This window comes from Phyllostomus discolor, chromosome 3 (genome assembly GCF_004126475.2).
Source record: "Phyllostomus discolor isolate MPI-MPIP mPhyDis1 chromosome 3, mPhyDis1.pri.v3, whole genome shotgun sequence".
In the NCBI taxonomy this organism is placed as follows: domain Eukaryota; kingdom Metazoa; phylum Chordata; class Mammalia; order Chiroptera; family Phyllostomidae; genus Phyllostomus; species Phyllostomus discolor.
Window position 1 is genome coordinate 197,520,928 of NC_040905.2, and position 20,267 is coordinate 197,541,194.

At 47.8% G+C, this 20,267-nt stretch overlaps 1 protein-coding gene across 5 annotated transcripts; it reads right to left on the reverse strand.

The window, feature by feature from the left end:
• Positions 1-359: 359 nt before the first annotated feature.
• On the reverse strand, positions 360-20,025 carry WDR31 (WD repeat domain 31). 5 transcript variants are annotated; one of them, XM_028523153.2, is made up of 11 exons: positions 19,844-20,025; positions 17,242-17,336; positions 14,725-14,867; positions 14,176-14,305; positions 12,400-12,474; positions 11,555-11,699; positions 11,356-11,456; positions 10,104-10,171; positions 8,980-9,121; positions 7,224-7,386; positions 360-4,494 (listed from the first exon to the last, which is right to left on the reverse strand). In XM_028523153.2, exons 3-11 carry the CDS (start codon positions 14,838-14,840, stop codon positions 4,334-4,336), a joined length of 1,101 nt encoding a protein of 366 aa, XP_028378954.1. In that variant the 5' UTR covers positions 14,841-14,867; positions 17,242-17,336; positions 19,844-20,025; the 3' UTR covers positions 360-4,333. The 5 variants fall into 5 exon arrangements, with proteins under 5 accessions (XP_028378954.1, XP_035877980.1, XP_035877982.1 ...); XM_036022087.1 differs by having other exon boundaries at positions 14,176-14,308; positions 19,844-20,024; XM_036022089.1 differs by lacking the exon at positions 19,844-20,025 and adding an exon at positions 18,917-19,008.
• Positions 20,026-20,267: the final 242 nt, after the last annotated feature.

Below are 20,267 nucleotides of genomic sequence, written 5' to 3' on the forward strand. Positions count from 1 at the left end.
TCTGTAAGTTTGTGTTGGTAAATTCTGCCCTTTTGTCTAGAATTGTCAGGAAGAAAGGTAGACATCAAATCCAGCTGGCCCAGCTCTTTTCTAACATTGGCTCATGAAGCTAACACTTCCCTAGTGCACTCTTCAACTGCTCTGCACTCACCTTTACTACTGAGGGCTGCAAAATGTAAGAGCACAGAGTGTTGGCAGGGAACAACTGAGGCTCTGCTAACGCTCCTGCACAGCGGGTGGGAATGTGAACTGGGACAACCTGTTTGGGAAAGAGGTGTATCTGCTGAAGCTGATCACGCAGTTTACACACTAGCCCAGAAAGGCCTCCCTCTAATTACAGACTGACCACAACGCATGCATATGTTCACCAGAGGACATGTTATTAGAATGTTCACAGCAGCACTGTTTGTAAGAGCCCCAAACTAGAAGCTAGCCCATCAGTAGTGAAGTGGATAAATTATAATATTGTCCCACATAAGAATACTCTACAGCAGTGGGAAGGAATAACATTCCACTGCATGCAACAGTATGAATCAATCTCCCACACATGCTGAGCAAAAAAAGCCTGGCCAAAATAAAAGTATATACTTGTTTCACTTAAATCTATTGAATAACAAGCTACCCCAAAACTTGGTGTCTCGTAACAGTGATTCATTATTTTTCATGATTGTATGGAATAGCTGTGGCTTCCCTTGTGATTTCATCAGTGGCTGAATTTGGCTGCAGATCTGGCGGGGTTGCAAGGTCCAAGGTGACCTCACACACATACCTGGTGGTGCTTGGCTTTTCTCCATGTGGCCCAGGTCACCTTTGGGACACGGAGATCTCAGAGCAGCATTCCAAGAGGGTGCAAGTGAAGCCGCAAGGCCTCTGCAGCCTGGGCCTCACATGTGGCCTGGAGTTTGTTCCCCTGGATTCTGTCCGTCAAGCCAAGTCAAAAGACCAGGGCAGGTTCAAGGGGTGGGGAAGCAGATCCTATCTACTGATCAGAAAATGTCACATTGCAAAAGGTCATGCATACAGGAATGGGAGACACTGGTGCCATATTTTCCATCGACTACAATACAGCCTGATTCCATCTACATAAAACAGAACAGCAGACAAACGACTTTGATGTTACAAATTCCTTGGCAGACAGGCCTGGAGGGGAGGATGAGGGAGGCCATGTACGCTCCTGGGTGTAGTGTGCTTCTCCACCTAGGTACTGGTGGCGAGAGTGTGTTCAAAAAGCTATAAACTTAACATGTCTGAAATGGCTTATGATTGTGTACCTGCATTAAAAGTTAAAAACGTATAAATTGGCTTAGAAAGAAGGAAGTTCATTTCTCTTTCCAGTCACAGTCCAGTCCAGCTGGTCAGGCTGCCGGAGCAGCTCAGCTCCTTGAGGTTCTTCGGGCCCCAGCTTCCTTCTTTTCTGCTGGTTGGTCATCTCGTCCTCATCTGAAGAGCTGAAGCTGTCACTGGCAGGCTGCATTCCGGCTAGTGGGAGGGCCCCAGAGCAGGTCCCGTACAAATGCGTTTCTTCCAGGTGAACCGGGTGGAAGTTAACACACATCGTCACTTCCACTCCACACACACTGACCAGAACTGACTCTCACGGCCATGTCCCGCTGGGACTGTGGTCTCGGCCGGGCAGCCTGTGCCGGGGGCAAGTGCCAACTTCAGGGAACAGGTAGCAGTCAGCGCCTTCTTTACGATGAAGCTGTTCTTTAATCACTATGTTTCCAAAGGCCACTCAAAAATAGCTAAGTTCCCTTTTTCAGTATTAAAAGGTTAAAAACACCAAGTGACCTGAGTTTTATACTTGTATTTCCTGTGTCAAAATAAAGGTCATTAATAATCACCACTCCTTTCCTTAACTATGTAAATATATTTAAATGGTAAATATACAAAATACAAATTTATTTAAATTTTAAACATACAATTGGCCGGATCCAAGAGCTTATATACCTTCTGGGGAAAAAAAGCAGCTGTCTTTGGAAAACCCCTCACTACAACTTAGCGGGCCGCCTCTGACGTGAAGTGTTCGGCAGGGGTCGGGGGGAAGAATGCGTTGTAGCAGCCAGGATCTTAGGTGCTGGGGGTGCCTGTGTAGGGCACACTGAACACTGAAAATCCTACTCTGAAAAATCCTACAAAAACATTTACATTTATTCATCTCTTTTTTACTTGAACTGCACAATAAGGCACTTACACATCACGCACCTGTGTAGAGTTTGGGGAAACAACTTTATTGTAACAGAGCCCTGCGAATTCATCCGAGGCCCACTGTCTTCTCAGAGCTGTGCTCCCTCCCACCGCAGCCTGTTCCTCCCCGGGGGAGCCCCCTCCCAACCCGCTCCCTTGGGTTTTCTGACTTCCTGCCTGCTTCCTGTCCAGGAGAAAGGATCAGCTGCGGCACTAGCAGGTACCCTGGGACTTTCCCTGAGACACCTGTCTACAGCTTCTGGGCATCTGGTGAGGAAGCTCTCCTTGGAGCCAAAAAGTTAATAACTGGTCTAGAAAATGCACCAACAATTTAGTCTCTATACATTTCCAACGTGAACTTTGTGACATCACCCAAAGGCAAAGGGAAAGGGAGGAAAGTAATCCGGCTTTGAGTCAGGCTGGCCTGGGTTCAAATTTCAGTACTTCCCCTTCCTACCTATGCGTGTGACCTCGGGCCTCTGTGTCCTCATCTGTGAAATGGGAGTATCAGTAAGATTGGGAGTGAGAATAAATGTATTCAGCCACCTGTAGCTGCTCAATGATGCAGCTTCCACGTTCACCACCCCTTTGTTCTTCCCGAGTGCCAAGATCAAAGGGGAAGCTGAGCAATGACTAAAGCTTAGACAATAAGATCTAAGGAGAATGGATGAGGAACGGTAGATGTTTCATGTGGTAAAGAGAGCGTGTCATCTGCACAGAGGGCAATAAATAACAATGGCTACCACTTATAAGCACCTACTGCCTTGCTTGCCATTTAACAGGGTTCTGTTCAGTCCTCAGAACAGCCCCGTGAGGAACATGATTATGGCCCTCCACAGTAAGTGAGGAAGCTGAGATTTCACTACGTGCCCAAGATCATGCAGCTAAATGGAGAACTGGAGATTCAAACTCAGGTCAGACACTTTGCAGCAGCTTGAGATTCTCCTCCCCAGTCGGTGGGGATGGCCTGGGGGAGCTGGACTTGAAGAGGAGCAGGGGGAGGCAGGAAGGTGGCTGTCAGCCATGGGTGTCAGGGGCAGGCAGAGAAGACCAATGCAAAATCTTCTTCGGCTGGGATTCATCAGAAAGGGAATCCTCTGGGGGTGGGGGTGTGGGCCTGCTTGAAGGCAGGAGGAGCTCGATTTCCACCAGAGAGAGGAAAAGGGGCTTCTGGGCGCCATGTGGGGACTGACCTCCTGGGAAGACCCAGGCACACCGGGCACCTGCCCCTCCTAACGGAGGGGGCTCCGTGGCCGGCACACAGTGGGGTCTGCGCCTCTACTTTCTCTCTGTGATCTATCGTCATCACAGATGTTCCCTTTGCCTCACTCCCACCATTCCCTAGAGAGAGTTTACATAAAACTAAATAAAAATATGAAAATGTACAAGTGAAAAGTGTTAAGCCTTAATCTTGCAACCTCCCCATTTCCTTGCCTACGGAACCAGTTTGGTAACTCCCATAATCCTGGACCAGTTCCTTGGGGTTGTCAGCCTGTTCACGCCATCTCGGCCTTATTTGCACGCAACCTCCGCACCAGTCTAAGAAGGGCTCAGGAACCTGCAGGGGCTGGCCACCCTTTCTGCTACCGTTGTGAGTAGAAGCCAAGGCTTTTGCTTTCTGGCCCTAACTCTGATTCTTCACGTTGCCGAGGAGCAGTGACTGGACCTTCATATCGTGTCTACGATCTATTTCCTCTATGGCGCTGCACTATTCTTTCCCACGTACATCATTTGGAGCCAAGGAAAACAGTTTCTCTCCCCCTTGCTTTTTTTCCTTCTGTGGAGACACAGAAAAGGTCGATTCAAGACACTCAGACGCTGTGTCCTGACTCTCACAGAGACCCCTTTCAGAGACCTACAGGTCTCCACTTTGAGCCATAAACTGTTTTTTGAAGAGCAGTCCCAAGGGTTCACTAAAACTTGCATCTGGATTTAACAGCTTGAGAAACTTATGTTGAGTCCACATTTCTAAACTTCGCATCTGATTTGGAGCCAGTGGCCTTAAACTGCCTTCTAACACTGCTGTGCCCTCTAAGTGAACCTACGCCCCACATCGCCCTCCCCTGAAGACAACATGAAAAGCACAAAGTCACACTGAGAAAGGAGGGGCCACGGGGTGATATTGTCCAGCAAATGTCTCCTGGCCTCAGAATGCGGCCACTTCCCGCAGCTCCAGCCCTCGGCTGTGGTCCACTCTGAGCAAGTGAATCCCTCTGCTGAAACTAGCACACAGTAAGGAGGTGGTGTCGCCAACAGCCAGCGACGTCAAGGGTCCTGATCCATCCAGAGACAAGGTGAACAGGCAGGCTGGGGAGGAAGAGGGTAACCAGCAGCTTAGGCCAAGAGTGCAGCATCATAAAATGCAGTGTCTTCCTAAGAAAGCCATGTGACTAAAGCATGTGCTCTATGTATCTGACCCGGACAAGAGACATATCCCACGCTGCAGAGGAACACGCACCAGTGGGGAAGCCAGAACTTGGGTCAACCCCACGACTTCAACTATCGAGAATGGCACACAGACCAAACAGGGTGGACATGCACCAGCTAGAAGTTATGTTCAGACACTTGGGGCCTCACCGGCAAGGACATGTTAAAAAGTTGCCCTCGCTGCCCTGCCGAGAACGAAGCAAGGCCAGGGCAGAGGAAAACAGAGAGGGATACTGATTTTCAGTTGCTGGCTTCCCAGGGTCTCGGTCCCTTCAAGGCAGGATAATGGGGGAACCTGAGGGGCATTCAGGGCTTCCAACTGACCCAGTCTCCCTCCATCTGCAACTCGGAGCCTTCGCAGAACTACGGGCACACAGCTTGTTCCCCCTGGTCTCAGGTTCACGATCATGGAAGCTAAAAAGCTGTTCCTCCCACCTCCCACAAAAGTCACACCTGGGTGACTGGAGAGGGCAGCTCCCACTGAGGGTGCAGAGGGGCCGTGCTCACTGTGCAAGTTTAGCCTGGGTCCCACCTGACATGCTCTCACCTCTGTTCTCTGGGGGGCTATCCCCCCATCCCCTGCTGGACCCCAAATTTCTGGAAGATTACTATGGGAGGGGTTTGGTTTGTGGTTCTCGAAGTTAATATTGGGTTGGCCAAAAAGTTTGTCTAGTTCTTCCCATAAAATAAAATGCATTTTCCATTTTCTCCAGTAACTTTATTGATTTAGCTATTTTGAGTATGTCGGCTATCTCCCACATGGTAGAATGTTGATTGTTCTCAATGTCTTGATTTGATCGCTATCAACTTCAACTGCTCTACCCAATTGTGGAGCATTGTCCAGCGAGACGTCTCCAGCACGTAACTTCACAAACCACCTTTGACATATTTGATCAGTCACAGCACCTTCCCCATACACTGCACAAATCTTGTTTTTTTGCATTTCAGTTGTTTTTACCTTTCTTGAAATAATAAAGCATAATATGCTGAAAATGTCACTTATTTTCTTCCATCTTCAATATTAACATGGTCACACAAAAATTCACCAATTTTGATGTTTTTTTAAATGCATGCTGATATGACAGCTGTCACAATACAATCTAAAAAAATTGTTTCGAATGAAGTGAAAGACAACTAAGCACTACTGGAGCCATCTTATGGAGAAAAACAAACGATTTTTTTGGCCAACCCAATACTATTCCTGTGTCTGGCAGAACCCTATGTCCAGGACAGAACAGCATGGCGGTGGTGGGGTGCTGGTGAATCAGCTCTCTGGAAGGAAAAACAACCTTTTTTTCACAGCATTTGCCAAATTCTGTGGTGTAAATACTCCCACTATAGCGTATTAAATATTCCTGAATATTTAACAGTCAGCCATGGGGAGCAGGACCAGCACACCACTGCCTCTCGGACTCCAGGGGGCTGTGTTCCCTAAAACATTTTTTCCCTCTGGGGCTTTGATGTGCCCTGACTTTTCTGCAGTTTTGAACCTTCACTGCAGAGTCAGAACAGGGCAGAGTCTTTCTGAAACTATCTCACTCTACCTCTCCCCCACCAAGAGCTGAGGCTCTCATTTTAGTTCTTTTTTTTTTTTAAGATTTATTTATTGTTAGAGAGAGGGGAAGGGAGGGAGAAAGAGAGAGAAACATCAATGTGTGGTTGTCCCCTGTGCACCCCATCTGGGGATCCGGCCTGCAACCTGAGCATGTGCCCTGACTGGGAATCGAACCAGTGACCCTCTGCTTCACAGTCTGGTGCTCAATCCACTGAGCCACACCAGCTAGGGCTCATTTTAGTTCTTAAAAAAAATACATTTCAAAATAGCAATTTCTGTTCTCTTTTCCAGACATCTTGAGCATCACAAGTTAAAACCAAATGAGGGCCGTGGCTGGTGTGGTTCAGTGGGTTGAGCACCAGACTGCGAAGCAGAGGGTCACTGGTTCAATTCCCAGTCAGGGCACATGCCTGGGTTGAGGGCAAGGTCCCCAGCTGGGGGCGTGTGAGAGCCAACTAACCAATGACAACTGATCCATGTTTCCCTCACACATTGATGTGTCTCTCCCTCTTCTCCCCTCTCTCTAAAAAATAGAATCTTTTTTTAAAGATTCTATTTATTTATTTATTTATTTAAGAGAGGGGAAGGGAGGGAGAGCGAGAGTAACATCAATGTGTGGTTGCTTCTCATGTGGCCCCCACTGGGAACCTGGCCTGCAACCCAGGAATGTGCCCTGACTGGGAATCAAACCTGCGATGCTTTGGTTCGAAGCCCGCACTCAATCCACTGAGCTATGCCAGCCAGAGTTAAAAAACAGGATCTTAAAAAAAAAACCCTGATGAGGACTTTCAAGTATACAGAAAGCATAGAAAAGCCAAATGTACGTATTTGAGCTCTCAGAAATGAGTGGGTACAATACGGTGGGTACAGTTATGTGGTAATGGCCTCCGGCCAGAGGTTGAACAGACATTCTGGGAACTGGTGTCATGTCTTAACCACTAGGGGACTGGACAGTGGTGGGACCTGTGTGGCTTTCCTGAGCAATTTAAAGAAAATTTTAGAGTCTTTTAGGACGTCATGTATCTTTAAGAAGCACTAACAACAGGTTCCTTACCTCCAGTATCTTGGTTCCAAATCTTCACCTTGCAGTCGTATGATGAGGTAGCAATTACAGGCACCCAGGCCAGTGCTCTTGGTAGAAAGACACAGGACGCAACAGTCTGGAAATGTCCCTTATACTCACATATTCTGTTCCGCGTCTGCCTTAGGTCCCACAACTGCAAAGTGATGACACAGGCTAGCTCACACACACACCCTTCTCCAGTGTCAGTCATTGATGACACTGATGATCCATCGCCCCCGCCATGTCCTGACCTACCTGTTCCCTCCACTTACCTACTTACGTAGCCACCCCTTATCTTTATGCATCCCGTCCACACAGCCAACCGTCCATCCATCTAGTGATGATTTTAAGCATCGACTATGCCTCTAACCACCCTGGCTAAGGGTGTGCAGAAGGGCTGCTGACTTCCTCATGAACATCATGGTTAGGGAAGTGAAGCTCCATGCCCCCCAGTGTGGTGAGACAGGGTAAGGTTTCCTGCTTTCTAGGACGGCTCAAGAGCTACCTTCTATCAGCCTCTTGGTGTCTGTGGGTCCTGTGGGGACCCCACAGTTGGCAGCACCTTCTCATAAGTACATACAGGCAGAGACCTTCTGATTTAAAGCGCAGCCACTAAACCTTGGTATATGAAGACCAGAGTCTACAACCATGGCGGCGCCAGTCCTGCCAGTCCCACTCTCGCTGACACAGATGAGACCACGCCCGGAGAATAATGGTCAGGTAGGAGGGCAAAGTGAACTGGGTTCAAAAACCAGTGAAATCACTGGGCACCGTGTCATCTAAGGAACAGTGGTAGGAGCTGGAAGTGCTTAGCCTGGAGAAGAGATGCTATATCAGCAGCCTGGGATTTAAAACCTTGACCCAACGCTTACTAGAGGTGTGATCTTGTACAAGAAACTTCAACTTGCTGTGTCTCTCTACTTCCTCCTCTGTAAAATGGGAATTAATAATAGTTCTTAACTCGTGCAGCTGTTTTAAGGATTGAATGAGATAATGCATGCAGTGTGCTCAGCCCAGTACCTAGCACATAAGAAATGCTCAATAAAGGGGAGCTGTAACTGTTCTATTTGGATACCAGATAACCCTTTTCACTGACATTCTACAGTTTGGAACCCAAGGTGCTTTGGAGGGGCCTATCCCGAAATCAGTTGCAAGGAAAGCTGTACGGGTGAGGGCTGAGGTGGGCCCTGACTGACCCTGGAGCTCCAAACTTCTAAAGAACTGGCACCTCCTGCACTGGGACCACGTGCACAACGAGAAACACTTGGGTCTTCAAGCATTCCTTCCTCTTCTAAGCTCTGCTGGGAGGAGAGATATTAGCAGCCACTTCAAGATACCGCCTTCCTATCCTGACTCTCACCCTGTCAGGGGTGTCCAACCCATGGCCCGTGGGCTGCAGGCAGCCCAGGATGGCTACGAATGTGGCCCAACACAAAATCATAAATTTACTTAAGGCCTTTTTTCTGCTCATCAGTTTCCGTTAGTGTTTGTGTATTTAATGTGTGGCCCAAAACAACTCTTCTTCCAGTGTGGCCCAGAGACGCCAAGAGGTCGGACGCCTCTGCCTAGGCTAGTAGTTGTTTCTTGAAGGAACCATCTGGAAGGCAAAGGATCACTTACAGTCTGAACCTGGAATAGGCCTGAGCCATTAGCAGACTGGCGAGTGTAGCCCAGTTATAGGCAGGAGGCCAGAGTGAGTTATTTGCTCATCAGCAACGAGACCCCTGGGCCCCCCAAGGCCCCTCACCGTGGCTTCACAGCCTTCCCCTCCGAAGCCGTTGCTGCAGGAGAGGCACCGGTGTCCATCCTCACTGACCTGGCAGTAGGTCTGAATGTGTTGCTTTGCGGGAAATATATGAGCTACCTGCAGCCCCCGACTGTCCCATAATCTGAAAAAAATTGAAGCAAAACATGAGTTTATAGCAAATGTGTCTGAGATACACCTGCAATCACCTGCTAAGATAAAAGCCGTGGCTCCTCACCGCCCTGCCAGTCGGACGGAGTCACGGCACACCTGGGAGGGCGGTGTGCACCTGGAAGGGTTGGCCTCGGACCCTCCGCAGCAGGCAGGAAGGAGCAGAGCGACATCTGAGCTCTTTCCATTCCGAGATCTAGTTAATAGGAATTTAGTCCAAGCATCTTAATCATGCAAGTTAATTTGTTAATTTGGTCTTTTGGGATACCGCTTTCCAAGGACAAGAGGATATTTCTGTGCCTGTGACTTAGGAATTTTTTCCAAGATACTTATGATACAGTACAGAGGAGCGATCATCTGCCCAGGTTCAGACACAAAAGAGTTGCAGGCCGTGGCCAACCTGGGCCATGGAGTCCACTGCGGGGTATTTTATTTTATCTCTTGTCTTAGTCCTACCATTTTCTAAGCAAAATCTCTTCAGAAATCCAAAGTTTCTAGTCACACTTTCTGGTCTAAAAGCAATTTACTTCATTTGCGGCCCCTGATGGTGACTCTGCCCCGCTTTCTCAGGGAGGGCTTCCCCAGGGCTGGGCGCCTGAGAATGTTAGGGACCCAGCAGGTGGCCAGAGTAGAGCCTGGGCAGTTTGAAGCGGTGGGAGGAGCAAGTGACTGATCCTGAAGTTAGTCTGAACACAGTAGGAGCGGGAAGACTCAGCTGCCTTGAAACCAATCAGAACAGGGGATTTCCCCCCTGGCCCGACTGGCATTCACCCTCTACCCAGATGACTCCATGCGGCCAGATCAGAGAGGCCCCAGCACCAGCGAGGGGCAGAGGGGCAGAAGGCCCTGGGAAGGACACAGCGATGTGGAGAAGCAGAGGGGGAAGGGCGTCATGTAAGCGCGGGGGGCCACAAACCTTCACCAGAAACACCTTCGCTGCCGCTCAGTTAGCCCACCTGACGGTCTTATCTTCGGAAGTCTGCAGCACATATGGTTCGCGGGGGACCCAACACAGGTGCGTGACCTAGAAGCAGCATAATTTTCAAAATGTCTCCACACCAAATCATTCCTCTGCTGGAATTCCCGTCAACTGTGCTAAATAGCATCTCTGCACCACCCCTCAAGGATGCTGAACTAGGACATTTGACTTGGAGGGGTTTCATGTTTTGCCCACACCCGCCAGTCATGCTCTCCTTGCACCTCCGAGGCCATCAGCACCAGTGGGTGCAGCTGGGCTGGTTGTCAGCACCCAACTGCGTGCAGGCACTCTGAGCGCCTGAACCCCAAACACGTGGCGAAGACCCCCTGGCCTGCAGCAGCACAGGGAGGCAGCCCCTGTTCTGATGAGGGCCCACTGGAACCCCAGTCCAGGCCACAGAGGGTTCGGGAAGTGTCCTTCCTTCGCTTCATCCCCGCAGTCCCCCGGCGGACGGGCATGAAGGACTTTTCAGAACCACCCAAAGTAACAGGGTTTTCTTTTTCCCCAGGAACCTCCACAAATGGGGAAGGCATAGAGCAAATGTATCTTGTCACTGACAATTGTCTTCAAAATTGGAACAATAACTAGGGCTAACACTGGAGGACCACTAAAGAAACATCTACCATGTCAGGTGATATAATTCTCACTGTTTTAGAAATGTAGACGCTGAGACTCTGAGTAAGTTTCTTGGGATAGCACAGCTAAAAAGTAATGGATCAAGGACTTGAACCCAGGTTTGACTGACCCCAAAGAGTGCAGAGTTTATAAACTAGTCTGTTACCAGAAAACACTGGTTTTCATAAGTAGAGTAAATTATACAGAAAGCAAAGTGTAATACTTATATCTCCACGTGATGTTATTTACGCAGAGCACGGGGCTTAGGCTGTGAGCCCCTGGGGGACAGAGGCTGTGTCCTTAGTTGCTGACCTGCTCTGAGCTCAGTGTCTGGCCCACAGGAAAAACAAGTTACTGTGTTTTGAAGGAATAAGTGAGAATACCATTAAGATTCCAATATAAACTAGTGGAATTGTCCTCTGGAGCCGAGACCTTAAAGAGATCTAATTCGATGCCCTGAGGGGCTGGGGTCCGACACAGAGTTAGAGGTGCGTGGTGATGGGACCCAGGCCTCCCACACCTGGTCGTGGGACTCCCGATCTCCTGCCCAGGCCCTTGCCCGCGCCCCGTCCTCCCTCCCGCTGTCCGGCCCTGCAGCAAGTTTGAGCTCGTACCAAGTTCCTGGAGACTGAAGCTCGCTCCACACACTGTCCAGTCCCCACGTCCCACAGAAGGAGGGTGTTGTCCCGAGAACCAGTGCACAGCTGTGATGAGTCTTTGGAAACAACGGCAAGAAGATGGTCCACGAGCTGCACTTGGAAGAGGGCGTTTCAGAAAGTCCAGCGGCACTGGGAAGAGCTCTGCGTTACCTACCTGGACTCACGGCCACCCCCGTGACCGCCATGGTGTGGCCCGAGAACTGCTGGCTAGGCTGGGAGGAGCCGTGCAGGTCCCACATCAGGACCTTCCTGTCCCGAGAGGCGCTGAAGAACTGCTTCGACTTGTAGACACAGGCTATCTGCTCAGGGAAGAAAGCGCGGGCGTGCTCGTCCGATGGCACTTGACAGCGGGGAAGAGGCCTGAGGACCCGTGTGTTAGAACCTGATGTTCCTGCTCAGCCCGGGTCCAAATGTGCTGGAACTGGCAGGCAAACACCCTCTTCCGTGCTACGGGGCTGTGGCTGATGCCGAGTGTCATCATGATAGATCACGTCCTAACTTTTGGTTCATTCAGGTGGACTGCAGAGAGTCATGTAAATTTGGCATTCTCTATCACTTTTGCTGGCAAGTCACTGTACTCTGTAAAGCTACTGAACAAATTAATTTTTATTTAACTATTGGTGGCTTTTTAAAAATTTCCCCAACTTGACTGGAAGATTCCTAAGCATAGAGACTGTCGCTTTTCCAACTATGGCCAGCACACAGTAAGCCTTCGGTGCGGGCCCCTGTTGAGTTAGGATTGGTTACTCCTTATTTACCACCTGAGCTATTAAAGGCTCAATAACAAAAGAAAAATTATGTCTTGTTTACCTGTACCAAGAGCTGAGTGAATGGCTTGCTCCGCTTTTCCGGGAGTAGGGCTTCACAGCATCAAGTATAAAGCCCTTGCATTTTCTTTTAAGACTGAATAGCCAACCACTCTTACTATCTAGAGTGATTAGGTATTCCCCTATTTAGTTTCAAACTCCCTCCCTGATAATACCCAGCTGACAAAGTTACCTTGGTGATTTCATGCTCGTGTCCTTGGAACCTTCTCACCACGTTTCCGGTTTTCCAGTTATAGGCCACGACTGTCTGCGGAGAGTCATTAGCATTCTTTAGTTTAACTGAATATTCACTCGACTGAAACAACGAGCCTTACTTCATCCTCTGCCTGACTTCTCCCTCCCAGTCAAGTGACCTGAGTGGAGCGTCCGAGCTCTGCTGTGTCCCTCCTCACGCCCTGAACTTTGAGTTCTGTCTCTTCCCCTGACCGGTGCTCCGTCTCCCCCGGCTCCTGGGCTGCCCCTCAGCCTTACTGACAGGTCTGGGCTAACACGACCTCAGGGAAACTGCTTCAGGTTGAGGTTCTGGTTGTAGATGCTGAAGGAGAATTCCACATGGGACTAGATTTTTTTCCCTAGTTGTATTGTATTTTTATTTTAGTTTTTAAAATTTATCATCTTCAATCATTTGTAGGTATACAGTTCGCTAGCATTAAGTTTATTCCCTTTATTGTAAAACAGACTGTACTTTGTTTTTAATTTCAAAAAGCCTCATTTATATCCCACCTGCCAGAGAGAACCATTGTTAAAATTTTCTTTTGCCCTGGCTGGAGTAGCTCAGTGGATTGAGCGTGGGCTGTAAACCAAAACATCGCAGGTTCAATTCCTAGTCAGGGCACATGCCTGGGTTGCAGGCCATGGCCCCCAGCAACCGCACATTGATGTTTCTCTCCCTCTCTCTCTCTCTCTCTCCCTCCCTTCCCTCTCTAAAAATAAATAAATAAAAAATCTTTTTAAAAAAGATTCTTAATTTAAAAAAATTTCTTTCCACTTTTTCCTCCAGGTATATACTTTAATATTTTGTTGTCAGCATTTATTCCCCTAAATGGAATTTCCAAAGCTGTCTCTGGCCCAGTCTCTGTATTTTACTGTCAGAGAGTAAGAAGCATGTTAGCACTCGACCTAAATCCCTGTTTTTCAATCTACAAAATGGAGATGCTAATCCTTGCCCAATCTACCCCTCACAGGTAAGGCTCATTTAAATAAAATTTCATATATCTACGATGACACAGATTTTAAGACAAAAAATTGCTCCCAATTAAATGATGCTTTATTATCAGTTTTCAAATGCATACTGATTTCAGAGGTGTTAAAATGTGCACATGTGTGCATCCGAAAGTCTGTGAAATAGTGTGAAAATGAAATTCAAAGACTCTAAAAGGCTACTGAAAATGAGAGGCATTACTTACTACAAAAGAATCAACGTTTTTGCTACCAACACCCTAGCTGCCAGTGCTGCAACAGATCCCGGCGTGAGGGGAAAAGGCAGCAGGACCCGTAAGGGCAGTGGGAGGAAGCACGACACGCACCAGTGTGGAGACCCGGCCAAGGAGCAGCACAAAAGAGAAGGCCAGAGACGCCTTCTGCTGATGAGTAACTCCTGTGCCTGTGTGCAGGTGTGAAAATGGGCTGGCTGGAATAACACCAGTCACTTATAAAAAGCGCGTGGAGGCACACTGCGAAGGATCTCACCACTGAATCCTCACAAGTGTCCTGTGAGGTTGGCATTATTACTCCCATTAGATAGAAAAAGAGACTGAAGTTCAAGAAAATTAAAAGTCTTGCTCAAAGTTAGAGAAGGGCCTTAAACCCAGTCTAATTCTAAAACCACATTTCTGCACTGCCCGCCACTGCCGCCACCTCCGCCAGCAATGGAAGAGCGACGCTCGCCTCCCCCACACCCTCCCTTCTCTGCAACAAGGCGGCTCCTGGGGAGCGCTGCAGGGCCCACCTTATCGTTTCCTCCGGAGACACACAGGTCCGAGTCCAGAGCAGCAACAGCAGAGACGGCGTCCATGTGAGCTGGGCTGTACTCTTGAAGAGCTCTAGTTTGGAATCTCTCTTCTAAAACTGCGTCGGGCCTGCCAGAGAGAGGACGGAGAATGGGGGGCCCACTGGTGTGGGTGGGCATGCATAGCCGAGCAAGATGAAGAAGAGTGTGTGCGAAGGGGGCAGTGCAGGCCGCCGGGGAGAAAGATGGACGAGGAGACCCACCGACATCGCCGAAGTGGTATTACTAACTCTGCAGTAGGTGCACAGAGTGACTGAGTCTGATAAAGTGGAGTCCATACTCACTCTAGAGATTATTCTAGAGATAGAGGGCGCCTTTCTGTTTAGCTGCGGACACTAAGCTACCACGCTGTTTCTTATCCAAGAGAAAACTGAGCAAGCTGACAGTTCAGGGAAGGTCATCAGTGCTTGCTCTGGGCCTTCTCTTTCTTTAGTGGAGCACTTGAATGGGGCATGATAAAACTTGGGGTCCCAAGTAGGACTGGGGCACCTGTATCTGTAGGTGCTGTGTTTGAGTTTGCTTTGCAGTTTCCCCATCGTGGCACGGAACCTGCACAAAAGCTGCTGAGGCGGAGCTCGTTGCAGACGGCGCCGGAGGAGCAGCATCCCCTGCGGCTGCTGGAAGCTGGGTCCCTGTTCAGTGAAAACAACAACACATACTGTTAACTTTGTTAGGCACAGTGATGGTAGTATGGTGTGGGGGTTCAGAATGAGCACCCCAAGATGCACTTCTGTGGTATGTGGACTATTTGGAGCTAAAGTCAGTTTTAGCTTCAGGCTCAAGAAGAACTTCTACACTCCTTAATGACCTAGGCCTTGAATGAGGGACCTTGCCCATCATAAGGTCTTGTCAGCAATAACAGTTTTGACCCACCTACATGTCAAGGCAGACTTTTATTTACTAAACATCGGTTCTTTTTTTTAAAGATTTTATTTATTTATTTTTAGAGAGAGGGGCAGGGAGAGAGAGAAACGTCAATGTGTGGTTGCCTCTCACGCGGCCCCTATGGGAGACCTGGCCTGCAACCCAGGCATGTGCCCTGGCTGAGAATCGAACTGTCAACCCTCTGCTTTGCAGCCCAGTGCTCAATCCACTGAGCCATGCCAGCCAGGGCTCTGTTCTTCTTATCATCCCTCAATGACCCTTTGAAACCCCCACGTAGCATTACCTCACCCCTAGCTCAGGCTGTCTTATACATGTGATCCCCCTTTCTGTTTCCGAACCTCTCCTGCATGTGGGGTCTCTGACTCTCTCACATGTATGAGGTTCCCATAAATAACACATCTGGTTATTTTCTCTCACTAGTCTGCATTACGTCTATCTGATTAGAGATCAGTCAAAAGAACGTTGAAGGCAGAAGAAAGTTTGTTCCTCCCCCACAATGGTCACGTAAAAACATACCTTTTCCCAAAGACTAATTAACTGTATTCCTCTGCTTTTTCTCCTTTCCCTGACCCGCTCCTGTGGCCCTGGGAATGAACCCTACAAGGACACATTAGCAGAGAAACAAAAACAGAACCAATAGGAAAGCTCTCTGAGGCCCCCAGTAATTTTTAAGAGTGAAATGGAGCCCTGAGGTCAAAAGGTTGTGGAACCACTGACCTTTAGAACTTAACTCATGTCAAAAATGGATGATAAGCCCTGGCTGGCATAGCTCAGTGGATTGAGCACGGGCTGGGAACCAAAGTGTCCCAGGTTCGATTCCCAGCCAGGGTACATTCCTGGGTTGCAGGCCATGACCCCTAGCAACCGCACATTGATGTTTCTCTCTCTCTCTCTCTGTCTCCCTCCCTTCCCTCTCTAAAAATAAATAAATAAAATCTAAAAAAAATGGATGATATACTATATTAGAATAAAAAATATTCAAAATGTTTTCCAGATTGTATTGTCCCCAATAACAACTAACAAGGCTAGAACTAAAGAGGAAGACAGGTGCTCACCCACACGCTCGATCAGGAAACACCTCCCACAGGCCCTACGCAGGTTAAACAGAGGGAAAAAGAGAGAAACCAGATGTGGCCACCGTGGACGTGTGCTGGGACTACAGGTATGTAGCTCGGGGCTAATCTCAGCTACTCTGCTGTCCTCTGCAGCTAGCTGTTCCCTGGGATGCTGGAAGGTAGAGGGGAGTACCTGGGGAGGTGGGGGTACCCAGTGCCCATCTCTTCTGGGGTTCCGCTTAAAGAAGCTCCAGGAGATGAGTTTCTAATGGGCACAGCAAGCCTCGTTTTAGAAAGAAAAGTCTGCAAGGAGACAGCAGCTAAAACTCGCCAAGTATCCTCAATCCTCTCATTACCATGAACACATAGGGTTTTCTCTATTTCAGCCTGCATTTTGAGAGGCTGCTGGAGCTGACCTCCTGAGAAGAACTGGTAACCAGTGTGGAAGCACAATCGGTGGAAAGAACAGCGTTTGTGGCACCGAGGCCCCTGGGCGCTGGCCCCAGCTCTGCCTCCCTCACTACTTGTCCTGGAGTTCCTCCGTTCCCCGCTCTACACCTCAGCCTCCCCATTGACAAAATGTGACATCAGATCAAACAGTTTTTGGAAGACTGTGTACTCCCTAAGAGGAAGGACCCTGTCATATTCATCTTTGTACCTTAAAGTGGTTTGCACGATGTGATAAAACATTTGTGAAGTAGCGAATCTCAAATCCCTCTCAGTTCAGACATTCTAGAGTTCTCTATAACAATCATAAGATGTGCTGACAGAAAAAATTCCGGTGTAGCTTGCAAAAAGCTTGGGATGTTGTATTGTCTGTAGATTATTAGTGGTTGCAGGGCGTCCTACGTGCCAGCCTAACCCATTTTTTTTTCAACATTGTCATCAAACTAAGGACAGATGCCATTCATAGATCTAGGTCACTGGGACCTGCAGATGCTATAAATGGACTGTCTCTGCTTAAAACTGATTGGATTCTTAGCTGGTATCTTCAGAGAGCCACACTTCCCACCTGAAGAATATTCATGGAACATTTTGAGGAAAAGACAATTATAGAATTACTTACCCCAAACCAATAGGATCTTCTTGGTGAGCTGCAGTATTCAATGCTTTGTAATATTTATACTTCAGAAAATAGTTCAGGCAGCCACTTCCTAATCTCTGTAATTAGTGAAAAGATGCTTAAATTAATCTCTTTGTTGTCTGAGCAAGTTTGCACTGAAAGATTTACAAGGTAAATTAAGGACCTTGCTAATTAAAGAGATTGTTAAGTATAGTTTTCCCTCACAAAGACAGAAATCTTACAAAATTCAAAGATTTTTAGGGGTAGTATATTACAATGTTAATTATACTTCTATTAAAATATGCAAAATAGAATATATTTAAATGCAGCATTAAACAATTTTATTTTACTCATAGCACTTCTGTTCATCAAAAATCTTCAAAGGCAGAGCATGATGGGGTGAAAATGGTGACAACTGTACTTGAACAACAATAAAGAAAAATCTCCAGAGGCATCCTGGCTGGTGTAGCTCAGTGGATCGGAGTGCTGGCCTGTGAACTGAAAGGTCTCCAGTTCAGTTCCCAGTCAGGGCACATTGCCTGAGTTGTAGGCCAGGTCCCCAGTTGGGGGCATGTGAGAGGCAACTGATCAGTGTTTCTCTCCCTCTCTTTCTCCCTCCCTTCCCCTCTCTAGAAATAAATAGATAAAATCTTTAAAAAGGAAAAAAAAGGTAGTGCACATAAAGCTCTCAGTTCAGCTTGGCAAACCACTGGTAGTAAATGACAGCTGCGAACATGATTGATAGCAATACTGAAAGTAGCAATTCCACTCTTATCAGCAACTGCTCTAATACACATACATTAAACGTACGTGAATATACACAGAGAACAGATACAAATGGATATGTAAGTCTGGAGGATATTAAACTGAAGACAAGTTTGTTCTCTGGCCAGAGTGATTGATCACTCTAAGGCTAAGAATTTATTACATTATATATCAAGGCCATTTAAAATCTGAAAAACAAAGTATATATGTACTTGGATAATGTCCATGTTGTAATTTATTATGAGTTGACAAATCTAAGAAATGAAAATGAAAATACTATTCAGTTATCTTCCACCATTTATATTATGAACATGCAATATACTTGAGAGAAGGGATGGTGTCTTGTTCATTTTTGTATCTGTGCTTTAAGCATCACCTGGAAGGATGGATGCAAGGCAAGTATCTGTCGAATGATTAAAAGAATGAATGATTGAATGGCACACTAAGGTGAACAGTCTGTTTAGCAAGAAGATTTTTAAGGACCCCAAAATATAAGGGTCCTTTAAAATTACCAAGCAGCAAATCCTTCAGGGAGCAGTTACCCTGCCTCATTCAATTTCAGGTCCAGAAAGATGGCATGAACTTGGGAAATCCATAAGCTCGGTTATGGTTCTGGATGTCCTTGTTGGTTCCTGATGGAATTGGGCCTAAATCTGAATCCCGGGATCCATTCCTGCCCCAGTTTGCATATCAAAGACTCTGAGATACCCAATAGTCACCCTAAACATAACTCAGAGAATTCTATTTTAGCTCTCAAGTGCCATATTCCTTGATATACTCCAGCATATATCCAACTATTACTTTCCATGAAGAAACTGGGACCTAGAGGGTTGCTAAAGGTCACACAGGGGCAGAGCTTCAGCTTCATTTCCTTAGACTCTTGGTCCACTGTTCATTTAAATGCTGATTTTACCTGGCCTGGTAGCTCCGTTGGTTAGAGTGTTGCCCCATACACCAAGGTTGTGGGTTCTATCTCTGGTCAGGGCACATACAAGAAGCAACCAGTGAATACATAAGTAAATGGAGCAACAAATCAATGTTTCTTCCTTCTCTAAAAAATCAGTACATTTTTCCTGGCTGGCGTAGCTCAGTGGATTGAGCTCAGGCTGCGAACCAAAGCATCGCAGGTTCGATTCCGTCAGGGGACTCGCCTGGGTTGCAGGCCCCAGCAACCACACATTGATCTCTCTCTCTCTCTCTCTCTCTCTTTCTTTCTCTCTCTCTCTCTCCCCCTTTCCTCTCTAAAAATAAATAAATAAAATCTTTTAAAAAATAAGTACATTTTTAAAATTTAAATAAAATAAATGCTGATTTCGTATCGCTGTCCCTCTCCTGTGTTCCCCTCTGCACTCATCTAACCTACACTTTGGGAGACCAAATGTAGGTATGGAAACCTAAGCTCAAACACAAAATCACAGTAGAAGCATGTGGAAGATGGTCTAATTCAACCCTCTAACAGTACAAATGAGGAAACTGTGGTCCAGAGAATAAGAGGATCTCGCCTGGACTCACACAGGGAGTCAATACCAGGCCAGATTCCAAGGTTGCCCCAACTCCTGAGGACAACCTGTGTGCAGTTTTCCCTTTCTAGATCTTCAGCTTACAAATGTCCCTCGTCCAGTCCATGCAAAAATCAGCCAAAGCTTATTTCTGATGTGTGACTGGTGCGGAAGGGCCAGGGGACGTCCAAAATGGGAATCCAGCGCCACCCAATCCATGCCCAGCCCTCCGAACTCTCTCCCCGCTTCGGGCAGGTGGGAGTCTGCGGTCCGGTAAGCGTGAAGGCTCCCACTTTTGTGCCCGCCCGCTGAGCCCCTTCCATCCCGTTTGGGCTTCATACCCATCGGCGGCCTGCCCAGCCGGGAGATGAGGCTGGCGGGGGTCGCCGATCCTCAGGGAGCCAGCACCCTCTGAGCTCCACAGCCTGGGGAGCCTCCGCCCCTAGCAACGAGGCGCGCGTCGCTAGGGTGGGGGTTGTGGCGAAAAGCGTCCGGGCGCCCTCGCAGGCTGCTGTACCGCAGTTCCGCTCTCCTGACGCCTCTGCTGGAGAACCCGCCGAGAAGGCCCCACCCCGCTTTCTTAGTGTAATAATGCGTTGATGAGGTTCCTGAGAAAAAGACAGATGTGCCCAACACCACGCTGCCAAAAAAATCTATATAATGTAAGGGAAGCGGGTACAACAGAAATAGTTACGAGGAAACCCTTAATAAATATCACCCTTTAAATTGTTATTCGCCCAGATGGTGGTTCCACTTTATTTCTTT

Bases quoted from the DNA above. Each gene is read 5' to 3' on its own strand.
- WDR31 (XM_036022087.1), bottom strand. From the start codon at position 14,840: ATGCTGCTCCTCCGGCGCCGTCTGCAACGAGCTCCGCCTCAGCAGCTT. The intron at 14,309-14,724 runs GTGCCCCAGTCC...TCCTCTCTCTGG, and splicing joins CACAGCACCTACAGATACAG to CAGGCCCGACGCAGTTTTAG. The intron at 7,387-8,979 runs GTGAGGGGCCTT...ATCACTTTGCAG, and splicing joins GGGAAGGCTGTGAAGCCACG to TTGTGGGACCTAAGGCAGAC.